This window comes from Enhydra lutris, unplaced genomic scaffold (genome assembly GCF_002288905.1).
Source record: "Enhydra lutris kenyoni isolate GAN:26980312 unplaced genomic scaffold, ASM228890v2 scaffoldscaffold51, whole genome shotgun sequence".
NCBI lineage: Eukaryota > Metazoa > Chordata > Mammalia > Carnivora > Mustelidae > Enhydra > Enhydra lutris.
The window spans coordinates 11,604,939-11,624,590 of NW_019154135.1; the positions used below are offsets into that span (position 1 = coordinate 11,604,939).

A 19,652-nucleotide genomic window follows, 5' to 3' on the forward strand; every position below is an offset into this window, starting at 1 on the left:
GAAAAGAAAAGAAAAGAAAGAAAAGAAAAGAAAAGAAAAGAAAAGAAAAGAAAAGAAAAGAAAAAAAAGAAAAGAAAAGAAAAGAAAAGAAAAGAAAAGAAAAGAAAAGAAAAAGAATGCTGGCAGTTGAAACAATAGGCTTCCCACAGTGACCTGAAGAACAGAAAAGACCCAGGGACAATCTGGACCCACCTGGGTCTCTCCGACGGCACCAGCAAGTACTCCTCCAGGTGGAAGGCTGACAGGTCCAGCAAAGTGTGCCCCTGGCGGTTGGTCAGGTAGGGAGCCCCAGTGCTTGTGTTTGGACACTTCTGTAATTGTTTCCAAAGAGGGAAAATAGAAACTTTGTTATAACCCACACACAGCCTCTCTGAAATAACTTTCAACATGACTTTCACCAGCTTCCTTTTCCTTTTCTCATAACTTCTCTGTGGGCTTTTCCGTGCTCTGGTTTGCTAAGCTCCTTGAGAGTCACCTGCGTTTGAGAATTATACTAGAATCCCACTGTGACCTTCTCCCGCGGTTTTGACTGGGAACTTCACATCCTTCTCTGCATGCAAGTTTGGGTGGATTTGCAAGAATTCAAAAGGGAACAATACTCTCACAGGGGTGATCTGGCATCTGATGAAACTGAGGCACTGAGTTGAGGGTCACTACACAGTAGAATTCAAGAGACCATGTCTCTCGCAAAAGTCCCGTAAGTAGAAGCCAAATGGCTCTGGTCCAGCACTCACTGGGAGGGCTGACACCTGCCCAGAGCCACGCTGCTCAGAGAGGCTCGCCCCAGCACCATCAGGATCCAGACTCTGTTTCCCAGAACGGTCTAGAAAAGACAACCCACTCAGGCAGCTACACCACCAGGAGCTCACTTCAGCTTCTAAAGCTTTCCCATCCGCACGCTGGAAGTGAACCCAGCCTCCCCCAGCTCCTGGGTTTCAAGGGATCAGACACCTGTAAAAGGATGGCAAGTAAAGGTCATAGATAAATTCAAGATAAGGCTTCCAGGTTTGTGATCGAATGGACAGGAAAGACGGGGAAAGGAATGAGAGTCATTATCAGTTTCTGCAGATGTCAGTGACCTCAGTCCAGGGGAACGCAACACCCTGTCTGGTTTCCCTACCTCCAGCTTCCTTTCTAATCCATCTGGATTAGATGGACACATCTCTCTAGAGCAGCCGGGTTCACTCAGGTGCTTGCCTTGCAGAAAAATTCAAATTCCAATCGAGAAGTCAGGTGCACTAGAACATGTCCTTGGTTTCTCTTTCTAATCTTATCTGTTTGGTTCCACCCCAACATGCCCTCTGTAGTAAGCTGAACACTGGCCTGCGGAGGTGTCAGGTCTGAATCTCGGGAACGTACTTGTAAGGGCTTTGATGGCAAACTTTGCAGACGTTATTCAAGTAAGCATTTTTTTTTTTAGCCAGTTATCTTCAAATTTACTTCTGTTGCTGTACAAATAATCGGCCGTTACTAGGGCTTACAAGTTAGTAACAGGACAAAAAAATATACATTGCACTGACACAAAAAGTCAGCTGTGTTAATAGTCACGCAACAAGTAACCAAACTTGCTGAAATTAAAAATACTTTCTAAAAACAGTTTTAACGGCATAAATATTTTATACACAGTTCATTTACCAAAACAAAATGTATTTCAATGATACAAAGCAAAAAATAAGTTTCTACCAACTTTATACATAAGAAAGTGCAAAATAACTTATCTAGAGTGTCAGGGTAAGTCCTAAAGCTGGCACATGCACCCTTGGAAGAGGGAGAGGCAGAGAGAGAGGAGGACAAGGAACAGGAAGGAAGGAGTCAGCAGAAGCTGGGAGGGATAGGAACAGACCCTGTCACCGCCTCCAGGCAGAGCACCCTGATTTCATCCCTGTACACCGGTTTTCAGACGTCTGACTCGAGGCAGTGATAGGATGGACTTGTTGCTTGAAGGCACCCTATCTATGACAAGTCATTATAGCAGAGACAGGAAGCGAGTGCTCCCTCCACTCGGTCTGTGGCAAGCCACGCTCTTTGCTGATGGCAGGCTTTGAGTCATATGTTGGGGTTCTCCCGGGACACTGAAGCCTGAAACAACCCCTTGTTCTCCGGAGCCAGCTCGATTCCAGTTCCCTTGCAGTGGCATGTCCACAAAGTAACATGTCCCCCCTCAGAAGCAGGGCTGCCCCTGGATCACTGCTGTAGGTTCGGAGAGACTCACACAATCAATGAAAACCCCAGGGAATGGGCGTATTCATGCACACCAGGGCCTCTGGGTGACACCTGTGAATTTAAGGGGAGAGAAATACTTTGCCTTCCAGTAACTGGGCTCAGCATGATCTCTGGAGAGTGGAGACGCAGCGCTGGGTACTGGCAGTCCTCCCGCACACCGTGTGCGGCCCCTCTGGGCCAGCCTGTAAGGCGGCACCATTCCGTGCAGCAGGTCTGATTTCCACCTGGACGTCCCGTCTCCTGGACCAGAGTCCTCTGCCTCCCAACGTGTGGAGCAGCATTTCTCAAAGCGCGTCCCAACCTGCATGTCCGAGGTTTGTCTGGCTATTTCACAGGAACCTTTCTTCCCTCCGTGCATAATACTGCAATGTTATGGTTCATGCAAGTTGGCGTGAGTTTAGGAACATCTCTGTCATTCGTTTCTTTGCCACTGACACCCAGTCTAGTGACAACGGAGCTAAGGTAGCTCACAGGAAAAGGTGCTGATTGAACAGAATGATTAAATCAAGGCCAGGAATAAGGGCACAGAATGAAAAATTAGTTGTTTCATAAGAGAAGGGAATAAACAAGAGAGGGAGGAATCCATCGTTGTGTCCAAAAAACCGGGCACCAGAGGTAGCTGGGCTGTCCCTGCAAAGGAGCATGCAAGATGGCTGAGCAGCCGGACAGCCAGGCCCCGGGACATGGGTGGAGTCTCGGCAAACTCTCAGGTCAGCCACCAACCACGCCTCTGCCACGGGGCTGTGCCACTGCTCTCACTCACGTGCCCACGCTCTGCGTCAGAGAAGAAAACAGGCCAGTTCCATCCAGAAAAAAAACCTCCTCAAGTCACTACGCTAGTAAAAGAAATATATCCCATGTTCCACTAAACAGAAAACCCCTGGAAACATGGGCTTCATGGGACCATGTTTTCCTAGCAGACCCTTGGTCCATTTCAACTGAGACTTGCTTTTCCTTTCTGGAAATCAGGATTGCATGTTAGCTTGGCGAGTGTGGCTAACAGGCTGAGGCTTTCTTATTAATTACCTTTTGACATTTGTTTTGAGATGAGTTCCAGTCAGCTAAGTAAGTTCCAATTCCCACCCTGGCGAAGAGCGGAGAGCTTAGAGCCCCGCTTTAACAGTGGAATCCATACCCCCATCTATTTCTGTAGGACAGCCGTAATCAGACGAGACAGGTGGTACCTTAGCTTCTAATATGCAGCTCTCCACACTCCAGCACGTATAAGACAGGACGCTGGAGGTCATCCTGACTTAAAATTGGGGGAAATGTCTCCCCAAAAGGCAATTCTAGCTTCTTTCTCATGAATTGAAGATTAATGTGCTTATTAAATGCTGTCAGAGATGTCAATGGTCATGAACAGCAAAAAATGAGTAGCAGGGTCACTGTAGAGCCCAAAGAACATCCCAGCTCACTGTAGAGTCCACAGAACATCATATCATGTAAATGTCCACTCTGTGTACTGTAACTTTTCCCAGAACCAGCTAATCAGGTCAAGCAGAGAGTCGCAGAAGCTCCCTGAGTTAACTGTAATGAAGACGTCGTAGACGTCGTAGATGGAGTAAGCTCGTTTTTGTGACTTGAGGTTTGAAACCTACAAAGGATGAAACACACTGTAGAAACCTACCAGGCAGCCGCAGGAGTCGGGCTTTCGGGCCTGAGACGGGGGATCCACGCGCCAGCATGAAGAGTTCCTCCTAGCAAACAAAGGAGAGACTCAGGATGATCTTTCGATTACAGAGCTCGTTGATTTCCATAAAAGCGAGTTGCATCAGCCCAGAGCCGCGCAGGAGATAGTCATCTCCTGCTGCAGAAGGCAGAGCTCTTACATTTGTCTTCACAGCTTGAGCTGCTAATCTGATGACAACGTTTCATTACAATGACAATGTTTCCATTCTATTAAACGATGCGCACTTGGTTGGCTGTACAAAAAGTGCTACCAAAGCTCCTGGGGATGAGCGCCGGGGCCGGGGGCTCGTCTGCCTGCGCAGACACCTGCTCTCGGGCACTCCGCTCTGCGCACCACTCCAGCAAGCGATAAGCACAGGAGCTGCTAATTTGGCTTCATGGCGCGACACAGCGATTTAATCAGCATTTAAAGAAAAACAAGGATTAATTTTCCAGTATGAAGAAAGGCTGCTGGACAGAAACGGTGAGGAAAGGACCTCGTGGAGTGGCTCCAAACCTTTCATCCTGAAGTTCCCTGGGGGCTCTCACCCTTGGAGTCTCCATCTCTTTTTTCCTGATGTTCATAAATCAGAAGTTGCTTTAGTAATAATCATCCCTCTCTCCTCAAAACTTGGTCAAGAAGGGAGGAAACGAACATTTCCCAAACAACAGACACCCTGCCGGGATTTTTGCCAAAATGTCCCGCTGGCCCCACTTTTCAGAAGGGGAAGTGGATGCTCTGAGAGAGAGCTCGTCCAAGGTCACACTGAGTAGGACAGGTCTTTGGTGCCCTGAGCTCCTGGCTCTGGGCTGTGTTGCTCCCACGTACTCCCACCAAGGTGCAATGCATCCAGGCAACGACAAGAAGACCCTTGCTGTGTCCACGGAAGCAGGTCAGCGAGAACCTGGCTTCTTCCGGTCTGGGATGCGGCATTCGGGAATGCTGGGTTTCAGATCTCCTGAATGCAGGGGAGGCTGAGATTCCTGTCTGGTGTGCATTTTGAATCTCAGAAGGAGGGAGCTGCCCTAAGGGCCTGATCTCAGGAGGAAAGGGCCCTGAGACACAAACTTGCCTAAAGAAACAACAGCCCTTCCCACGGGGGCAGCAAGGGCACCTCAGCCCGTCTGAAGGCTGAACTGACTTCAAGCCGAAAGTGCCTTGCTCGAGGACCTAAGCCCCTTGGTCTATAGCAGACCTCACTCACTCGCCTTGAGATCTGCAGACCACTGGCCTGGAGAGTGAAGGACCAGAATTTCCCAGAAGACCAGCTCTGACTGCATTTGAGAACACCTGCCAATGCCAGCAAGTCTGTTCAGGGTCCTGTGGACAGGTGACTCAGCACCAAGCACTCACTTCTCTGGCAGGGAGCCCCCCCACCCACCCACCCCAGCGCTTTTCCAGCACCTCCCCTCTAAAATTCTCCCGCTTGGCCTAGAAGATGGCCTTTGGGACCATAGCCCACTTTATCTTCCCAGATAGCCAGCTTCCTGAATGAAGCAGACTTTCCTCACCCACCACCCTTTGTCCCTCAAGTATCAGGTTTCCAGGAGCGAACCATTGAACCTGAGTTCAGAACAGATACCCGGTCCAATAACAGGACCACCTGAGCTGAGCGCTGCTCTTTCTAGAGAACCGGGAGCCCGGGATGCAGAAACAGAGCTGGGGTTAGGAACTTGCCCATGACACACGGCAGAGACAAGGTAGAGCTGAGATGTGGGCTCAGGCAGCCAGTGCCGGGCTCTCTGCCCCTTCCCCACCAGGGCGGATCTGCGCACTCCTCTGGATCTCAGGGCTTCACCTCAACATCCTGAGTCTCCCCCGAAGGAATGTGTCACCGGCTGCTCCTAGCTGCGGACCCAACCTCAGGAGCCCTGGGAGTCAGAGGACAACGAGACGGTTCCTCATACTGCTACAGACCGTCGGATCATGGAAATGACCTTCCACCTCTCCCCACCTGGCTTTCACAGTTCAGTGGAAATAAAAAAATCTGCTTCCTTCCACTCTTGTTCTCTGTAAAGCATCAACAAGCATGGGTGGCAAAGGGACCATTTTGCCTCAGAGACGGAGGGGAAAGTGTCACCCGATCACAAACCTGGTAAAATGAAATGAAATACTGAAAGCTACAAGTTGCCTTTCAAAAACTGGCAACTTCAAGCACATTTTAAAATTTAAATAACACATCATGTATTATGATGGGAAAACTTGTATTTTAGGTCAGGCTTATACCACAATTAATTTTTTTGGAGCTCTTTATTACCTTCCGTGCAAAAAGAGGTAAACGTCAGGCATTCATCATCATACCCTTCCACAGGAGACTCAGAGGAACTCAACAGAAAAATAACCCGTAAGCAGAATCCCACTTAGTATCTTAAAATGATTCCTCTAATTTAACAATGAAATGATTGGTCAAGTCTGCCAGGAAAGGAAAATACAGATATCCCGAAATTCAGGACTAGCTTTCACTTACAGAAGGAAATTTACTTGTCTTAAGGAAAACCTTTTGCTTCCATCTGGGATCTTAGTAAATCAAGCCTATTTTTGTCACATGGGCAGAAATTATTAATATAAGTATTCATAGTGACGGGCCCAGGGCATTCTGCCCCAAAATATGCAACCGTGATATATTGATTATTTTGGATTAAATTTACAGAGGAAAGAGCTGGTGGAGGCCAGGCACTCAGACCCTTTGTCCTGAAAGTAGGAGAAATGTCTCCCTGAGGAAGGTACCCTCTCTTCTTTTCTGGAGAATCCTGTATAAGCAAACCTTGTTTCTTCTTTACCAATGGCCTACCCCAAGCCCAAACCTCTTTGTTTTGTAGATTCTTTACAAATGTATTGTCTCTTAGTCTAAAAGGTGTCCCAGCTGATTGCTTTGGTCACTTCTTTGAGCTCCCATACATACTAATTAAATTTGTTTTTCTCCCGTTCATTTGTCTTAGAAGGATTTAATTATTAGACCTGCTAAAGAACCTAGAAGGGAAGAAAGGAAAAGCCTTCAGCCCCTAAAATAACATTCTTGAGTGAGGCAGCCCCCCCCACCCCAAGCCTTTTGTCCCTGTGACCAAGACAAAGGAGCAGGAAAGGTTACAAAATAGGAATGGTTAAGAATAGACCCTGTGCATTTCCCCAGAGAAAGGAGAAAACCAACACACAGATTCTGGAAGGAAAAGAAAGCCTGAAGAGAAAAACCAAGGAGGGTGAGCTAGCTGCAGGGGGTGGGGAGAGCAGCTGAAGGAGGGGGTTCTGAGCCTGGGGAGGGATGAGGATGGGGAGCCATCAGGAGTGCCAGGAAAGGAACTGCAATTCTAAATATGTTCTGCTGTTCTTAGCACTGAATCTACTTTTTCCCTCTCTGGAGAAATTCGATAAAGAAATGTCCTTTGGGGGCGCCTGGGTGGCTCAGTCCTTAAGCGTCCGCCTTTGACCGAGGTCATGATCTCATGGTTCTGGGGTCGAACCCTGCATCAGGCTCCCAGCTCAGCAGGAAGCCTGCTTCTCCCTTTCCCTCTGCAGCAGCCCCCGCTTGTGTGCGATCTCTCTCGCTCTCAAATAAATAAATAAAATCTTTTTTTAAAAAAACGTCCTTTCATCAGCCAGCCACACTCCACAGGCAGGGCCAGCCCAGTTCTCCACAGGCCCTGGGCTGCTGGTCAGTTTCTCCAAGCCTGTTTTACATTCAACACCCCCCACACCCCCCCACCCCGGGTGCAGCAAAGGGGCGGACACAATGGTATTGCCATGGAAGCTCCTGCTTAGTAAACGGAATTACTTTGTTTTTCAACACCAGACTACAGTGAGGCGACATAATTAACTTCCCATTAATTCGTCCATACCGAGCCCCTAATAGTTATTCCCTCCTGATTGATGACTTGACTAATGCACTGATGTGTCCTCGCCCATTAGAAAAACCTACTGTCAATAGTGCATTATTGTCTAGATTTTTATATTTATGACTCCAAAGCGTACAGTTTGGTACTTAACACATCCTTGTGGTTTTATCACGTTCCCCACGTGCTCTTCCCGGAACTGTCCATTCCTGGAGCAGGGCCAGGTCAGACATCAACCCCGGTTCCTCCCACAGCACTGCTCTTATAGTAGATGCTCAATAAGTAACAGTCAAGCAAACTGAGAGAGGAAATTCTTTACGAAGAAAGGCAGGCTTTCACGAGTTTCGTTAAAAAGTTGTCTCGATGTTATCACTTTCAAATCTTAGAAGGAAAAAAATCTTCAACGAAATTCACCTCGAACAGGTGAACCATTTTAAGTTCCTTTGGTTAAAAATAAAAAATACAGTCTTTCCTTAGGTACAAGTTTTCCCTAAAAGTAAGTTACCACACATTTCATATTTACTTGCTACTTCATGCTTTTTACCTTTGGGTTTTATCAGACAAATTGAATACTATTAATTATTAATTTCTTAGTTATAATATAAAGCTTGTATTTGTGTTTACCAAGGAAAGAAGGGGCAACTATGTAGCCTAACTGACTCCTTAGGCTAATGTATGTCACTTAACGTTGCAAGGCGGGCTGGGTGAAGGAGCTGAGTGGCTCAGTGGATTAATCCACCCACTCTTTTTTTTTTTTTTTTAAGATTTTATTTATTAGAGAGAGAGAGACAGATGAGAGAGAGAGCATGAGAGGGGGAAGGTCAGAGGGAGAAGCAGACTCCCCGATCAGGGAGCCCGATTCAGGACTCGATCCTGGGACTCCAAGATCATGACCTGAGCTGAGCTGAAGGCGGTCGTTCAACCAACTGAGCCACCCAGGCACCCCACACACTCTTGATTTCAGCTCAGGTCATGAGCTCAGGGTAATGGGATGGAGCCTCAGGTGGATTCTGTGCTCACCATGGAGTCTACTTGTCCCTCTCCCTCTGTGCCTTCTCCCCATCTCTAAAATAAATAATTACAGTCTTTTAAAAAGAAAATAAAATGAACCTGCAAGGGGAAAGACAAGTCAGGCAGGGAGATGGTTCTCGGGGTCTGCAGGGTTGTGGGTGGAGGGCACACTCTCACAAAGACAACTGATACTTACAGGTTTGGGTTCAAATCAGCACAGAGTGGATCCTGATCTCCAAACTTCCGCAGAAGCACGTGGGTGAGATCCTGGCCCTCGCTCCCGCTCCCACGGCTGCTTTATCGGAAGACAAAAGAAATAAGGTGGCCGTGTTAGTACTTGCTGGCAGAGATCACAGGACAGCACACCCTAGCTGAGCTGATCGGGGCACATGATTCTTAGATCTGTGATCGCAGATAACGCTTACTGTTGAGTTAGTATAGTAAAGCAAAACCATTGTTACATATTAATTGTTACATATTAACGCTCACACTATATTCTTGTCCTCATCTTCTCACTTCTGCAACATTGTCATCTTTGGCATTTTTGCATGGCTTTTTAAAACGAATTTTAAAGGTTGCAGAAGGTCTCATCACATTAATATATTAAAATTTATTTTAAAAATTCTCTTAATGTTGGAACTCTGGTTTGTCTGAATATTCTATTGGCCACTCTGCAATAGAAGTTTGTATTTTTATGCTTTTTTTTCTATATGTGAGCTATATGGAACAACCATTCTCTTGGTAAATCCTGTGTGTGCTTTAAGTAGACATCAATTATCATATTTATTTTACTGGCACAAACATCAGAAGTCAGGTGATAGTTGCTGAGGAACAGCCAAGGCTTAATTTCCTTGCTAAAGACACTGTCGGCGGTAAGACACACTATTCCTCTAACCTGGGGAGGTGTGGAAACAAACTCTATTACATTCCATACATGGAGTGAGAGAGATACCTTGACTTGAGAAAATGGAGAGGAAAAGAGCATTTAAATCTGTCTAAATTGTACTTATTGGGAGTGGCCTCTTTGAAGTAATTAAAACTCTGAATTACTACTGCATTTCCGAAAGAAAGGAGGTTTATTACTTCCAGAACTTATATCATTTATTCAAAATGCTTCTGAATAGACATGGTAGGGAACGCTTTCCCCCAAGATAAAGAAAAATGATGTGCTACTAGCATGAGCGTTACTTACATGTAGAGGGTGGCCTCAAATCTCTTTGGAAAGCAGCAGGTACATTAACAAATGCACACAAAGGTTCATTTTAAACAACTTAAAACAGAAGCTTCCTGTAAGGAATGTAAGACCCCGGTGTCCTGTCCAAACACGGCGTCTCCCGATTTGCTTATAGACAGCGAGATGCTGATTCCCGATCACGGTTCTGAATCCGCCCGGCAATCAAATACGGGCTTGGGGAGGGGGGGGCGAGCTGCTCAGTCTTACTGAACCTCCACGACCCAGAAGCACCAATAAAAGCCCAAAACGAAAAGAAACCTCGGTGTTTCCCACAGTGCAGCCTTCTGCCCAGTTATGGGATTTGACTGAGATTTCAAATTTTCCTAATCCCCTCAGTGAGCCTCCAACACACCAAATAATGTTTCCTCAGCTTCACATTGATCAGCTGCCGCCCCTGTGACCTTCCTCGTTACCTATGCGCCTTGAGAAGGGAACTAAGCGCCCCCAGCACTCCTGGGACCTTGCCATCTCTGGGCAAAAGCTGCCCAGCACTGTCTCCCAGAAGGCTGCACGCCGCCCCACTCCTCCCCTGCCCGGCCCAGCCCACCCTCATCTGCCCCACCCCACCCCACCCCACCCCACCCCATCCCACCGGGCCAGACCCACCTCAGCCCAGCCCAACCTCACCTGCCCCCCGCCCCGCCCCTCCCAGCCAATCTCAACTCCACCTGACCCCAGTTGGCCCCTCCCATCCAGGCTCTCCCCGCCTGGCCCCGCCCAGTCCCACTAAACCACCTTAATTGGGCAGCTCCTCCCCTGCCCTGCAGTTTCCCCAAAAGTGCATCCCCTCTCCCTGCACTTGCTTCTAAGTCATCAGCGGCATTTGAGCTCTGAGTTCCTTCTCCTGTGAGCCCTCCTCTGCCTCCTCTCTCTTCTCTCTTGTTCCTGCCCAGTGGCCTGGAGACCTTCACCACTGGCTTTTGACATCACCAGTGGTTTTAAAAACCACTAGTTTTTAACTGATGATCCCCTCTCATCACGGGAGAAAACGACCCAGGGGAGAAAGGACACCAGGCTTAGGACTGCAGTTGGAACACCGTAGATTCTCAAAAATAATTCATGAAGCAAACTGTGATCTTACGACTGGGCTAATCCTTCATCACTACCCAAATATTTTACCTCCTTAAATATGGTCTTCCTTGACCTCTTAACTTTCAGAGAGGAACAATTTTAATAGAAAAGAAAGACCAATTCATGACAACAAATTAGTTTTGTGTTTCTGCAGAGGACAACTCTTTTCAGCGCCATACCTCTGCATAAGCTTAGGATAGGAACATGGCTGTAGCATCCAGCACAGAGTAATTACTTATAGGAAAATGCCATCTTCCCCACTGCATAAAACACAACAAAGGTTTTTAAGTATTCGGGTGGTTTACAGTTGACCTAATAGGATTCCGTACAGCAGTGGAGAGAAAGGACAGTGATGAAACACACTGAAATTTACACCAAAGTAATGTCTCCTAAGTCGGTGTTGTGACCTCTGCATAAACAACCTCCCAGTTTCTGACAAATGAGAAAACACGTTTACAAGGAAAGGGACATATTTTCCACTGAACTGTTGCCCATAAAAAGAAAACATTATTTGTGGCATCTGTAGAAACACTCTGGATTGCTTTCTTTTGACCCATTAATCCAAGAACAAATATGAAAGTTTAAAATCTTTTTTTTCTGAAAAACATATTGATCTACAAAGTGGTTTGCTTGGAGCTTACTTACTAGACTTACTAAGTGCGAGTTTAAAAGTTATGGTTTGCTTTCTACTAGGTTTTTGCTTAGGTCTAGAGATCACTGCTTTAAAAAAAAAAAAAAAGACTGGCTTTAAATTGTCCCTTGTGGTCTGAAGATTCAAATGCTTGTTCCTAAAACTATTACTTTGTGCTTGTCTTCAAAACCTCAGCTATATTTTAAAGTGCTGTTAGAACCAAGTGAAATCTGTCATTACCAGACTTTAGAAAGTGAAAATCAGTGCCTAATCCTGATTCTGGAGGCAGTACCTAACGGGATACTGTTTCTCTCTCCGTGTTACTCACAAATTTTACCAAGCATCAGAGTGACCCAGGGAGCTTGCTGGTACAGAACAGATACATATTTCTAAACACCACCCCAAAGGGGCTTCCTGTTGTTAATGGAGCCCCCTGGACTGAAATCCGCAGATCCCTTGAGAAAAAGATTAAAAAACAAAAACAAGAAAAAAATCCAACACTCTAAAAACAAAGAAGAAATCCTATAAGCTTACAGACAGAAAATATTATCTAAGAAGAAAAGAGAACCAGGCAAACGGGCAGCTGCAGGGGTGGTGGGGACTGTGGGAGGGTGGGAGGGTGAGAGGAGTGGGGGGGTGGCATGCGGGGTTGGGGGGGGGGGGGGGGGGGGGGCGGGAGCTGCGCTACCTACCATCTCCTGATAACTCTGAAAAGGACAACAGCATCCAGAAACTCTGATCGCAAACCAATGTAGACTATGGCTCCCCAAAATACACCTCTTTGGCATAAACATTTTCTTAAGGTGGCTATTTTTAAGAAATACATAAAGGCACCGAAGATGATACATATATGCAAGATTGGAACCGCTTTGGAAAAAGTTTGGCATTATCTCCTAAAGTAGGATATTTATTTACATACTCTGCAAGTGATCAGCAATTACGTTTCTCGGACCAGCCATGAGAGGCTCTTATATGGGTATAACTATTATTAGACATTTATTAGAATATGCTAGAATGTTCATGCAGCACCGTTCACAATGGCAAAAACAAACAAACAAGCCAAAAACAAACAAACAAAACCTGGAAAGAGCTCCTAATGTCCATCATTAAGAGAGAAGATTAATAAGTTGTGGTATATTCATACCACGGAATACTGTCCAATATTCAAAACAAATGATATGCAGAAACATGGAACAATATGGAAGTGCATAGTCATGCACTATGAAGTGAAAAAGGTCATTCTCAGATGCATGGGATTCTTTTGTACACTTCACAACAAATACAGAATTGGAGTGTGTTTAGACAGAGGCAGAGGGCTGGGATAATGGGGTACGGAACACACGTTCAGTCCTAGCCTCCGCAGGCTTCAGAGAGATGCTCATTACAGGATTGACTCGAAGTAAGCAAACAGAGGAAATCTGGCTCTGTGTGGCCAGTTCAACATACTAATAGCTCTGAGAAGTTTATAAAAAACAAACCTATTTAACTTTGTTTTGCACCTCAATCAGTCCCAACAGGAAGAGGGAATCTCTTTAGCGACATTCAGAATGGATACCCAAAGGAACAGCTCTCCATGAAACAACCATTTAAGAAATGTCATTGTAAACTAAACCGGATTAGATCACGGCCCACATTTCACAGCCTCTTAATGCTGCTGCTCATTGTCCTTGCAGGATACGGCCTCTGCTTGGAACGCCTTCCGCACCTGCCAGGAAAAAGACTTCTGCCGGATTACCTCATTTCTCTTCATGTGACTCATACTTCTTCCTCTGTCTGGAGAAACTTCTCCTCCCTGCCTGGGGAGCACCAAGCTATCATTGAGGAGACTCAGTTCAGGCGCAATAGCCTTTCGAAGGCTTTCCTGGACACCCCCAGACAGAGCACCACACCCTGTCCACTTTGGCACAACCCCACACTGTGTATCTATGCTTATCGTTTTTCAAGAAACACATTTTATAATTAAACAACTCAGGATAGTTGCAGCTCCTTCCCACTTGGGGAGTGTGGCACAGATGGGAACATTGGGCCAGAACGCCTTAGTGGACGCTGTCCTTCTGGTCCGTTCCTTTAAAACAGTTCGGAGAAGATGAGGGCAGGAACATAAAATATCTAGGCAGGGGATGCCTGGGTGGCTCAGTTGGTTGGACAACTGCCTTTGGCTCAGGTCATGATCCCGGAGTCCCGGGATCGAGTCCTGCATTGGGCTCCCGGCTCCGCGGGAGTCTGCTTCTCTCTCTGACCTTCTCCTCGCTCATGCTCTCTCTCACTGTCTCTCTCTCAAATAAATAAATAAAATCTTTAAAAAAATTAAAATAAAAAATATCTAGGCAGAAGGAAAAGGAGCCCACTTGCAGAGGGAACACTTGGGGCCGGTCCACATTTCCCGAAACAGAGCAGAATCCTCTTTGTGAGTTAATCCCAGGCTCCATGGATCACAAGGACACACAGAGGAAGAGCACAATTAACGGAAGGACCAAGACATGAACTGGACAATGTGCCATCGATTTCACCTTCTCTGCCTGTATTTGTCTAAACCTAATTCCAAATTACACATCGTTGTAAAAGCAACTAATACTGGAAAGCACCAAGAGTCTGGCCAATTAAGCTTGTTTTTTCAGTATGGATATGTAGTTGACAAAGGCAGAGCTCATCGTGCCCTCCACACCATGCGTCCCCTGGTCATATGCGCTGCGCCCGGTCCCCAGATGTGTAAGCATCACCTTCCAGAAGGAGAGCTGTACCTGGTCATTCAGGTTGGTGATGCTCTCAGCATGGGGCAGAGCTCAGGGGACAAAAGCTTGCCTCATCCTGGGGAGCCAGGGAACCAGCTGAGGTCCCTCCGTCTGGCCCCCAGCGGTAAAACTAACCCCCTAGAAACACACTATGCAAATTCATCTCCTATAAAACTCCAAATTTACCGGCAGCAAACCTGGACCTCCTCCAGCCTGGGGACGCATATGGGCTCATTCCCACCCCGAGAGAAAAGTCAGATGTGTCTCTGCAGAGACAGGCGTACAGCTCCTGGCCGTCATCCCAGAGCCAACCAGGAGGGTTCTGTGAAACCCCACAGTCCCTCTTATCCGCAGCTCTGGTTGTGGACCACCCACAGTTGTAACTGGCTTTCCTCCAGGCAGACCTTCAAGTCATCCTGAACTCATCGCGTCGGCACTAGAACTACGTGAGTACCGGGGAGAGCCCACATTCACGTCACTGTAGATAGTCTGTTGCTCAGAGTGCTCAGTTATTGCTGTTGTCGGGCTCTGCCTGCGCCTGATTTAGGGGTGAAGCTATATCGTAGGTCTGTAGGCATGAGTAGGAAAAAACTCAGTATCTCTAGACCATGGGCTTACCCTCTTGAACCCAGGGCTCCAAAATCATGAAACCTCACATATATTTGAGATTCTTAAAAGTATCAAAGCTACTGGGATACCTAGGGGGGCTCAGTCACGTAAGCATCTCCCTTTGGCTCAGGTCATGATCCCGGGGTCTTGGGATCGAGCCCTGCGTCAGGCTCCCTGCTCAGCAGAGAGTCTGCTTCTCCTTCTCCCTCTGCTGCTCCCCCTGCTGTGCTCTCTCTCTCAAATAAATAAATAAAACATAAAAAAAAAAGATCAAAGTTACTGTTATTCATAATCCTGACATAATTTGGAAGTAAAAGAGGGGAAAAAAGAAGGTTCTTACCTGAAAAAAGAAGCTTCAGCCCTGTCGTAATGGCCTGGTGTCAGTTTGAGGGGAGGGTAGTCGATGGCCAGAGGCCTCACCATGAACAAGGCCATGGCCAAGGCCACGAAGAGGACGGGCAGCAGCAGGTCGGAGAGGGCGCCTTTCCAGGACCGGCGTGTGTGGCGGAGCCGCTTAACCAGGAGGGCGGTGGCCTGAGCCAGAGGCCGCGGGCTGCCCCACGCAGGCGGGGTCCTTGCTGGGGCATCACCTGCAGAGACAGGGACATGAAGCCAGCCCGAGGCCAGGGGAGCCCCCTCACGCACGCACACACACATGCACACAAACACACTCTGGGTTCTGGGGATCCCTCCAGGGCTCTGGCAGCTCAGGGTGCAGGAGCACCCCCGTTCTGACTCCCCACACTGAGGGGGACACTGGAAATTTATATACACAGGATGTCTTGTGACCTGGCAGGGCAAAGACAGAGTTCTCCTGTTGGTGAAAGTGCAGCGTGCTCCTGAATGTGGACTCAACCCAAGAGCAATGGACCTCATGTCCCCAGGTGCACGCCCGGGGCGGGGGGAGGGGTGCCAAGGGGGACAGCCCCCTCCGCTGCCTCCCTTCTCCTGCTACACCTCTTGTTCTCACAGCCCAGTAGTTCCTGAAGATGCCCCATGTGACGTCCAGGTCAGGCCCAGGAAGCACCATCCCCCAGCCCTGGAGCCTATTCCCCCTGCCGGGTGGGGGCATCCCTGGTAGAGAAGAGGCCAGCGTGGTCTCCAGGAGCACATGTCCAGCTCCAAGTGAGCCCCCCAACCCTCCAGGCTTCAGCCACCGGGCCCTCCTCTCCTTCCACCGCCAGCTCCAAGACCCACCTTCACCGAGCCATGCTCAGGAGGGGAGGCTGGACAGCAGGGCCTGAGCGCACATTGGGGCTGTCCTGCTCCCCTTGCTGGGTCCCTATCGGAGGGGCCATCTGGGGGCCACACAGAAGAGGCTGCAGTAGACCTGTCCCAGGGTGAGCCAAGCAGCTGGTACCGAAAACTCTCACGTCCAGTGTGAAGATGAAAAACCAGGGGAAAGCGAGAAGTGGACCAAAGGTCTGCAGCCCCGATCCCTGTCCACAGGAAGGACGCAGCCATGCCCCCACTCCTCCTAGCAATCCCTTCCAAAGCCTTCCAGAAAACCCAACAGGAAGTATTTGAACGGGAAGGGTGCCCTTCTAAGAGGTCAGGTGTGCTGACTTGATGGCCCTGCTTACAAATACCCAACGGAAAGGCAGTTACTAAAGCACAGCGGATCTGGTTAAAGTCCCCCAGAGCAATCATTTTGGAAGATAAATTATTTATAACAGCAGTGAGCACAGAGCCAGAGAGGAGCAGCTGGGGACAAAAACATGTCTGTGGACTAAGTCCTTCCTTTGTTACATATGTATGGAGTGAGTCAATGTCCTGCGGCAGGTTCCGGACTATTCCGGCTTTGTCCTCAAAAAAGACATCACCTAGGGGCTGAGAGAAAAATATTAAAAAATGACCCAACCCAGGGTAATCGAGTGCTGCGATCAGCATGGGCAGAGCCGAAAGGGCTGGTACCAAGAAAGCCTGGGGAAGGTGAGAATGAGTCACGGGGCATGTACAGACAGATCCACTGAGACCTGTACAGGAAGTCAGGTCACTGTCTCTCCTGAGCACAGTAATGCCCAGGCGCTTTCTACTCCGTCCTCCCTGTGAGTCTCTCTCTCTTTTTTTGTTCCCTTAAGATTTTATTTATTTATTTATTTATTTATTTATTTGATAAAGAGATAGACAGATGGAGCATGAGCGGAGAGAGGGAGAAGCAGACTCCCCGCTGAGCAGGGAGCCCGATGTGGGACTTGATCCCAGGATCCCGGGATCGTGACCTGAGCCAAAGGCAGAAGCCTCACCAACTGAGCCACCAGGCATCCCTTACCTTCACAGATAACCCTTCACTTTTGACATTTCTGGTCACCAAATGTGGGGCCTTTCCCCACACATCAAGCAATTCTCCATGACACCACCTGGGTGTCCCACAACCAGCTCACTTTGGACACCACCCTGGAGAGTGTGGGACCCCACAAGGAAAGGTTCAGTCATACAGAACGGCCCATTCCCAGCGTGGGACACCAACCACAGGCCCAGCTTGTTACCTGTGCTTTCTGAGTGACAGAGCGTCCATCAGAGTCTCCCATGACACATGCCTTGAGTCTGACTAATGGGCCAGAGTGTTCACAGACTCAGGGAAACGGGTACTTCTGTTTGCCAGCTTACGAAGGGCTGGGATAGAGGACACAGACAAACAGCCAGATGGAGGCGATGTGTAGGGTGAGGTATGTGGGAAGGGATGCGGGGTTTCCAGCATTCTCCAGTACATTCCCAGCACATCCCGGCAGCTCTCTGGGAGCCCTTATTATTGGGATTTTATGGAGGTTTCATCACACAGACATGATCCACCCTGAACTCCATGTCCAGCCCCTCTCCCCTCCCTGGAGGATGGAGATGGGGCTGAAAATCCCAGGCTTCTAATGATGGCTTGGTGTTTCTGGTGAGCAGCCCTATCCAGGCACCCACCCAGCATCTCCTCATTGGAACAGGTGATGCTTCTAGTACTCTTCCCTTTCTCTGGCACAGAAGCACGCCTCACCCTGTTTAGGGTCAAGAGGGACAGAATGATCATAAGAGGACTTATGACCCCACTAAGCCACCAGTCATCGTCTATCAAAAGCCACACTCTTCGAAGTCGCCTATAAGAAGCATCTTGTGACATCCCCATCTAGTTGCCCACACTCACCTGCCTGCCAGTCCTTGCACCTGCTCAAACATGCCTACATTGGGAGGTGCCTACAGACACCTGTTTATACCAGGGAAGGTTTTGTCTATGCAGCCAGGTGCTTAGAAAACAGAAGCAGGGGCGCCTGGGTGGCTCAGTGGGTTAAAGCCTCTACCTTCGGCTCCGGTCATGATCCCGGGGTCCTGGGATCGAGCCCCGCATCGGGCTCTCTGCTCAGCGGGAAGCCTGCTTCTCCCTCTCTCTCTCTCTCTTCCTGCCTCTCTGCCTACTTGTGATCTCTGTCTGTCAAATAAATAAATACAATCTTAAAAAAAAAAAAAACAGAAGCAGAACACAACTTTCTAGATTTTGGAGTCTACCTCGTAAATGTGCCTGCCAATGGAGGAGTGCGCTCAGAGAATGGCCATTTATTTGCCCACAGGCTTGGATCAGAGAGGACCAGTCATGACAGTCACTGGGAGATGGCAAAGATTCCATCTTTCAGTCTACATTGACCCAGATTGGAATCCAGACTCAGCCACCAACCAACGTGTTGTGCAACTTCTGGAAAATTCCCCACCTCTCCAAATGTCAGTTCCCTCAGCCCGAAGACAGAGAGTTATATTTTCCCCTCTAGGTAATGAGGATTCTTATCACCACCCTGGTGAAACGATCAGAACAGGTATGATGTGGACCTCCAGCCATCATAAATGCTCATCAGACAGGCTCAATAACTCTGTGGGGAAAGACGTTTCTCGTTATTAAGAAAAATAAATTCTCCCCACCTTCCTGTATGTTCACTGAACATAAATGAGAAAAATGAAGGACTGAAATAGTTTATGGTCATGAAGGAACCATCAATCAAATATTTATGGCTAAACTCATAAAAGTATTCACATGAATAATTTAACGGACAAAATTAAAATGCCGAACCAAATTGTTATGAATTGTCTTATTTGACTTATGAGTGTAATTCTATTTAAAGAATCTAGTGACATCTATAATTAGGCATTCCAATTTACCCTGACCATCAAATTAGTTAGGAAAAATGTCCAAAGATTTCTTTCTTTCTTTTTTCTTTTTTCTTTTTTCTTTTTTTTTTGGTCTGGTGGCTTCAATTGTTTAAACATTAATACCTTGTGGGGGATACCTTAAATTCTCAAGGACTCAGCATACACCCCAGAATCTGATCTTCACATTCCTAGATTCCTCCAAATGTTCTCAAAGCGCTTTAAGCAAAATATCACAAATGTAATACCTTCAAGTCAATTTTTAAAAAATGAATATTCCAAACAAAAAGTGGGCAAATAGCATGCATGAATCTGTAATTCATTAACAAAATCTATGGGAAACAGATGGGATCAGGAGGGAGACAAACCATAAGAGACTCTTAATCTCACAAAACAAACTGAGGATTGTGGGGGGAGGAGGGAGGGAGAGGGGGCTGGGGTTATGGACACTAGGGAGGGTATGTGCTATGGTGAGTGCTGTGAAGTGTGTAAGCCTGATGATTCCCAGACCTGTACCCCTGGAGCA

At 47.6% G+C, this 19,652-nt stretch overlaps 1 protein-coding gene across 1 annotated transcript in view; it reads right to left on the reverse strand.

Annotated features, from left to right (window-relative positions):
• Nucleotides 1-19,652, reverse strand: part of LOC111157011 (ATP binding cassette subfamily A member 13) — a 326,661-nt gene that overhangs the window by 106,523 nt on the left and 200,486 nt on the right. Inside the window, exons 47-50 of the mRNA XM_022518213.1 lie at nt 15,348-15,597; nt 8,927-9,022; nt 3,851-3,920; nt 193-311 (exon numbers count right to left, since the gene is read on the reverse strand). Coding sequence (XP_022373921.1) covers nt 193-311; nt 3,851-3,920; nt 8,927-9,022; nt 15,348-15,597 — 535 coding nt within the window. The remainder of the gene's footprint in view (nt 1-192; nt 312-3,850; nt 3,921-8,926; nt 9,023-15,347; nt 15,598-19,652) is intronic.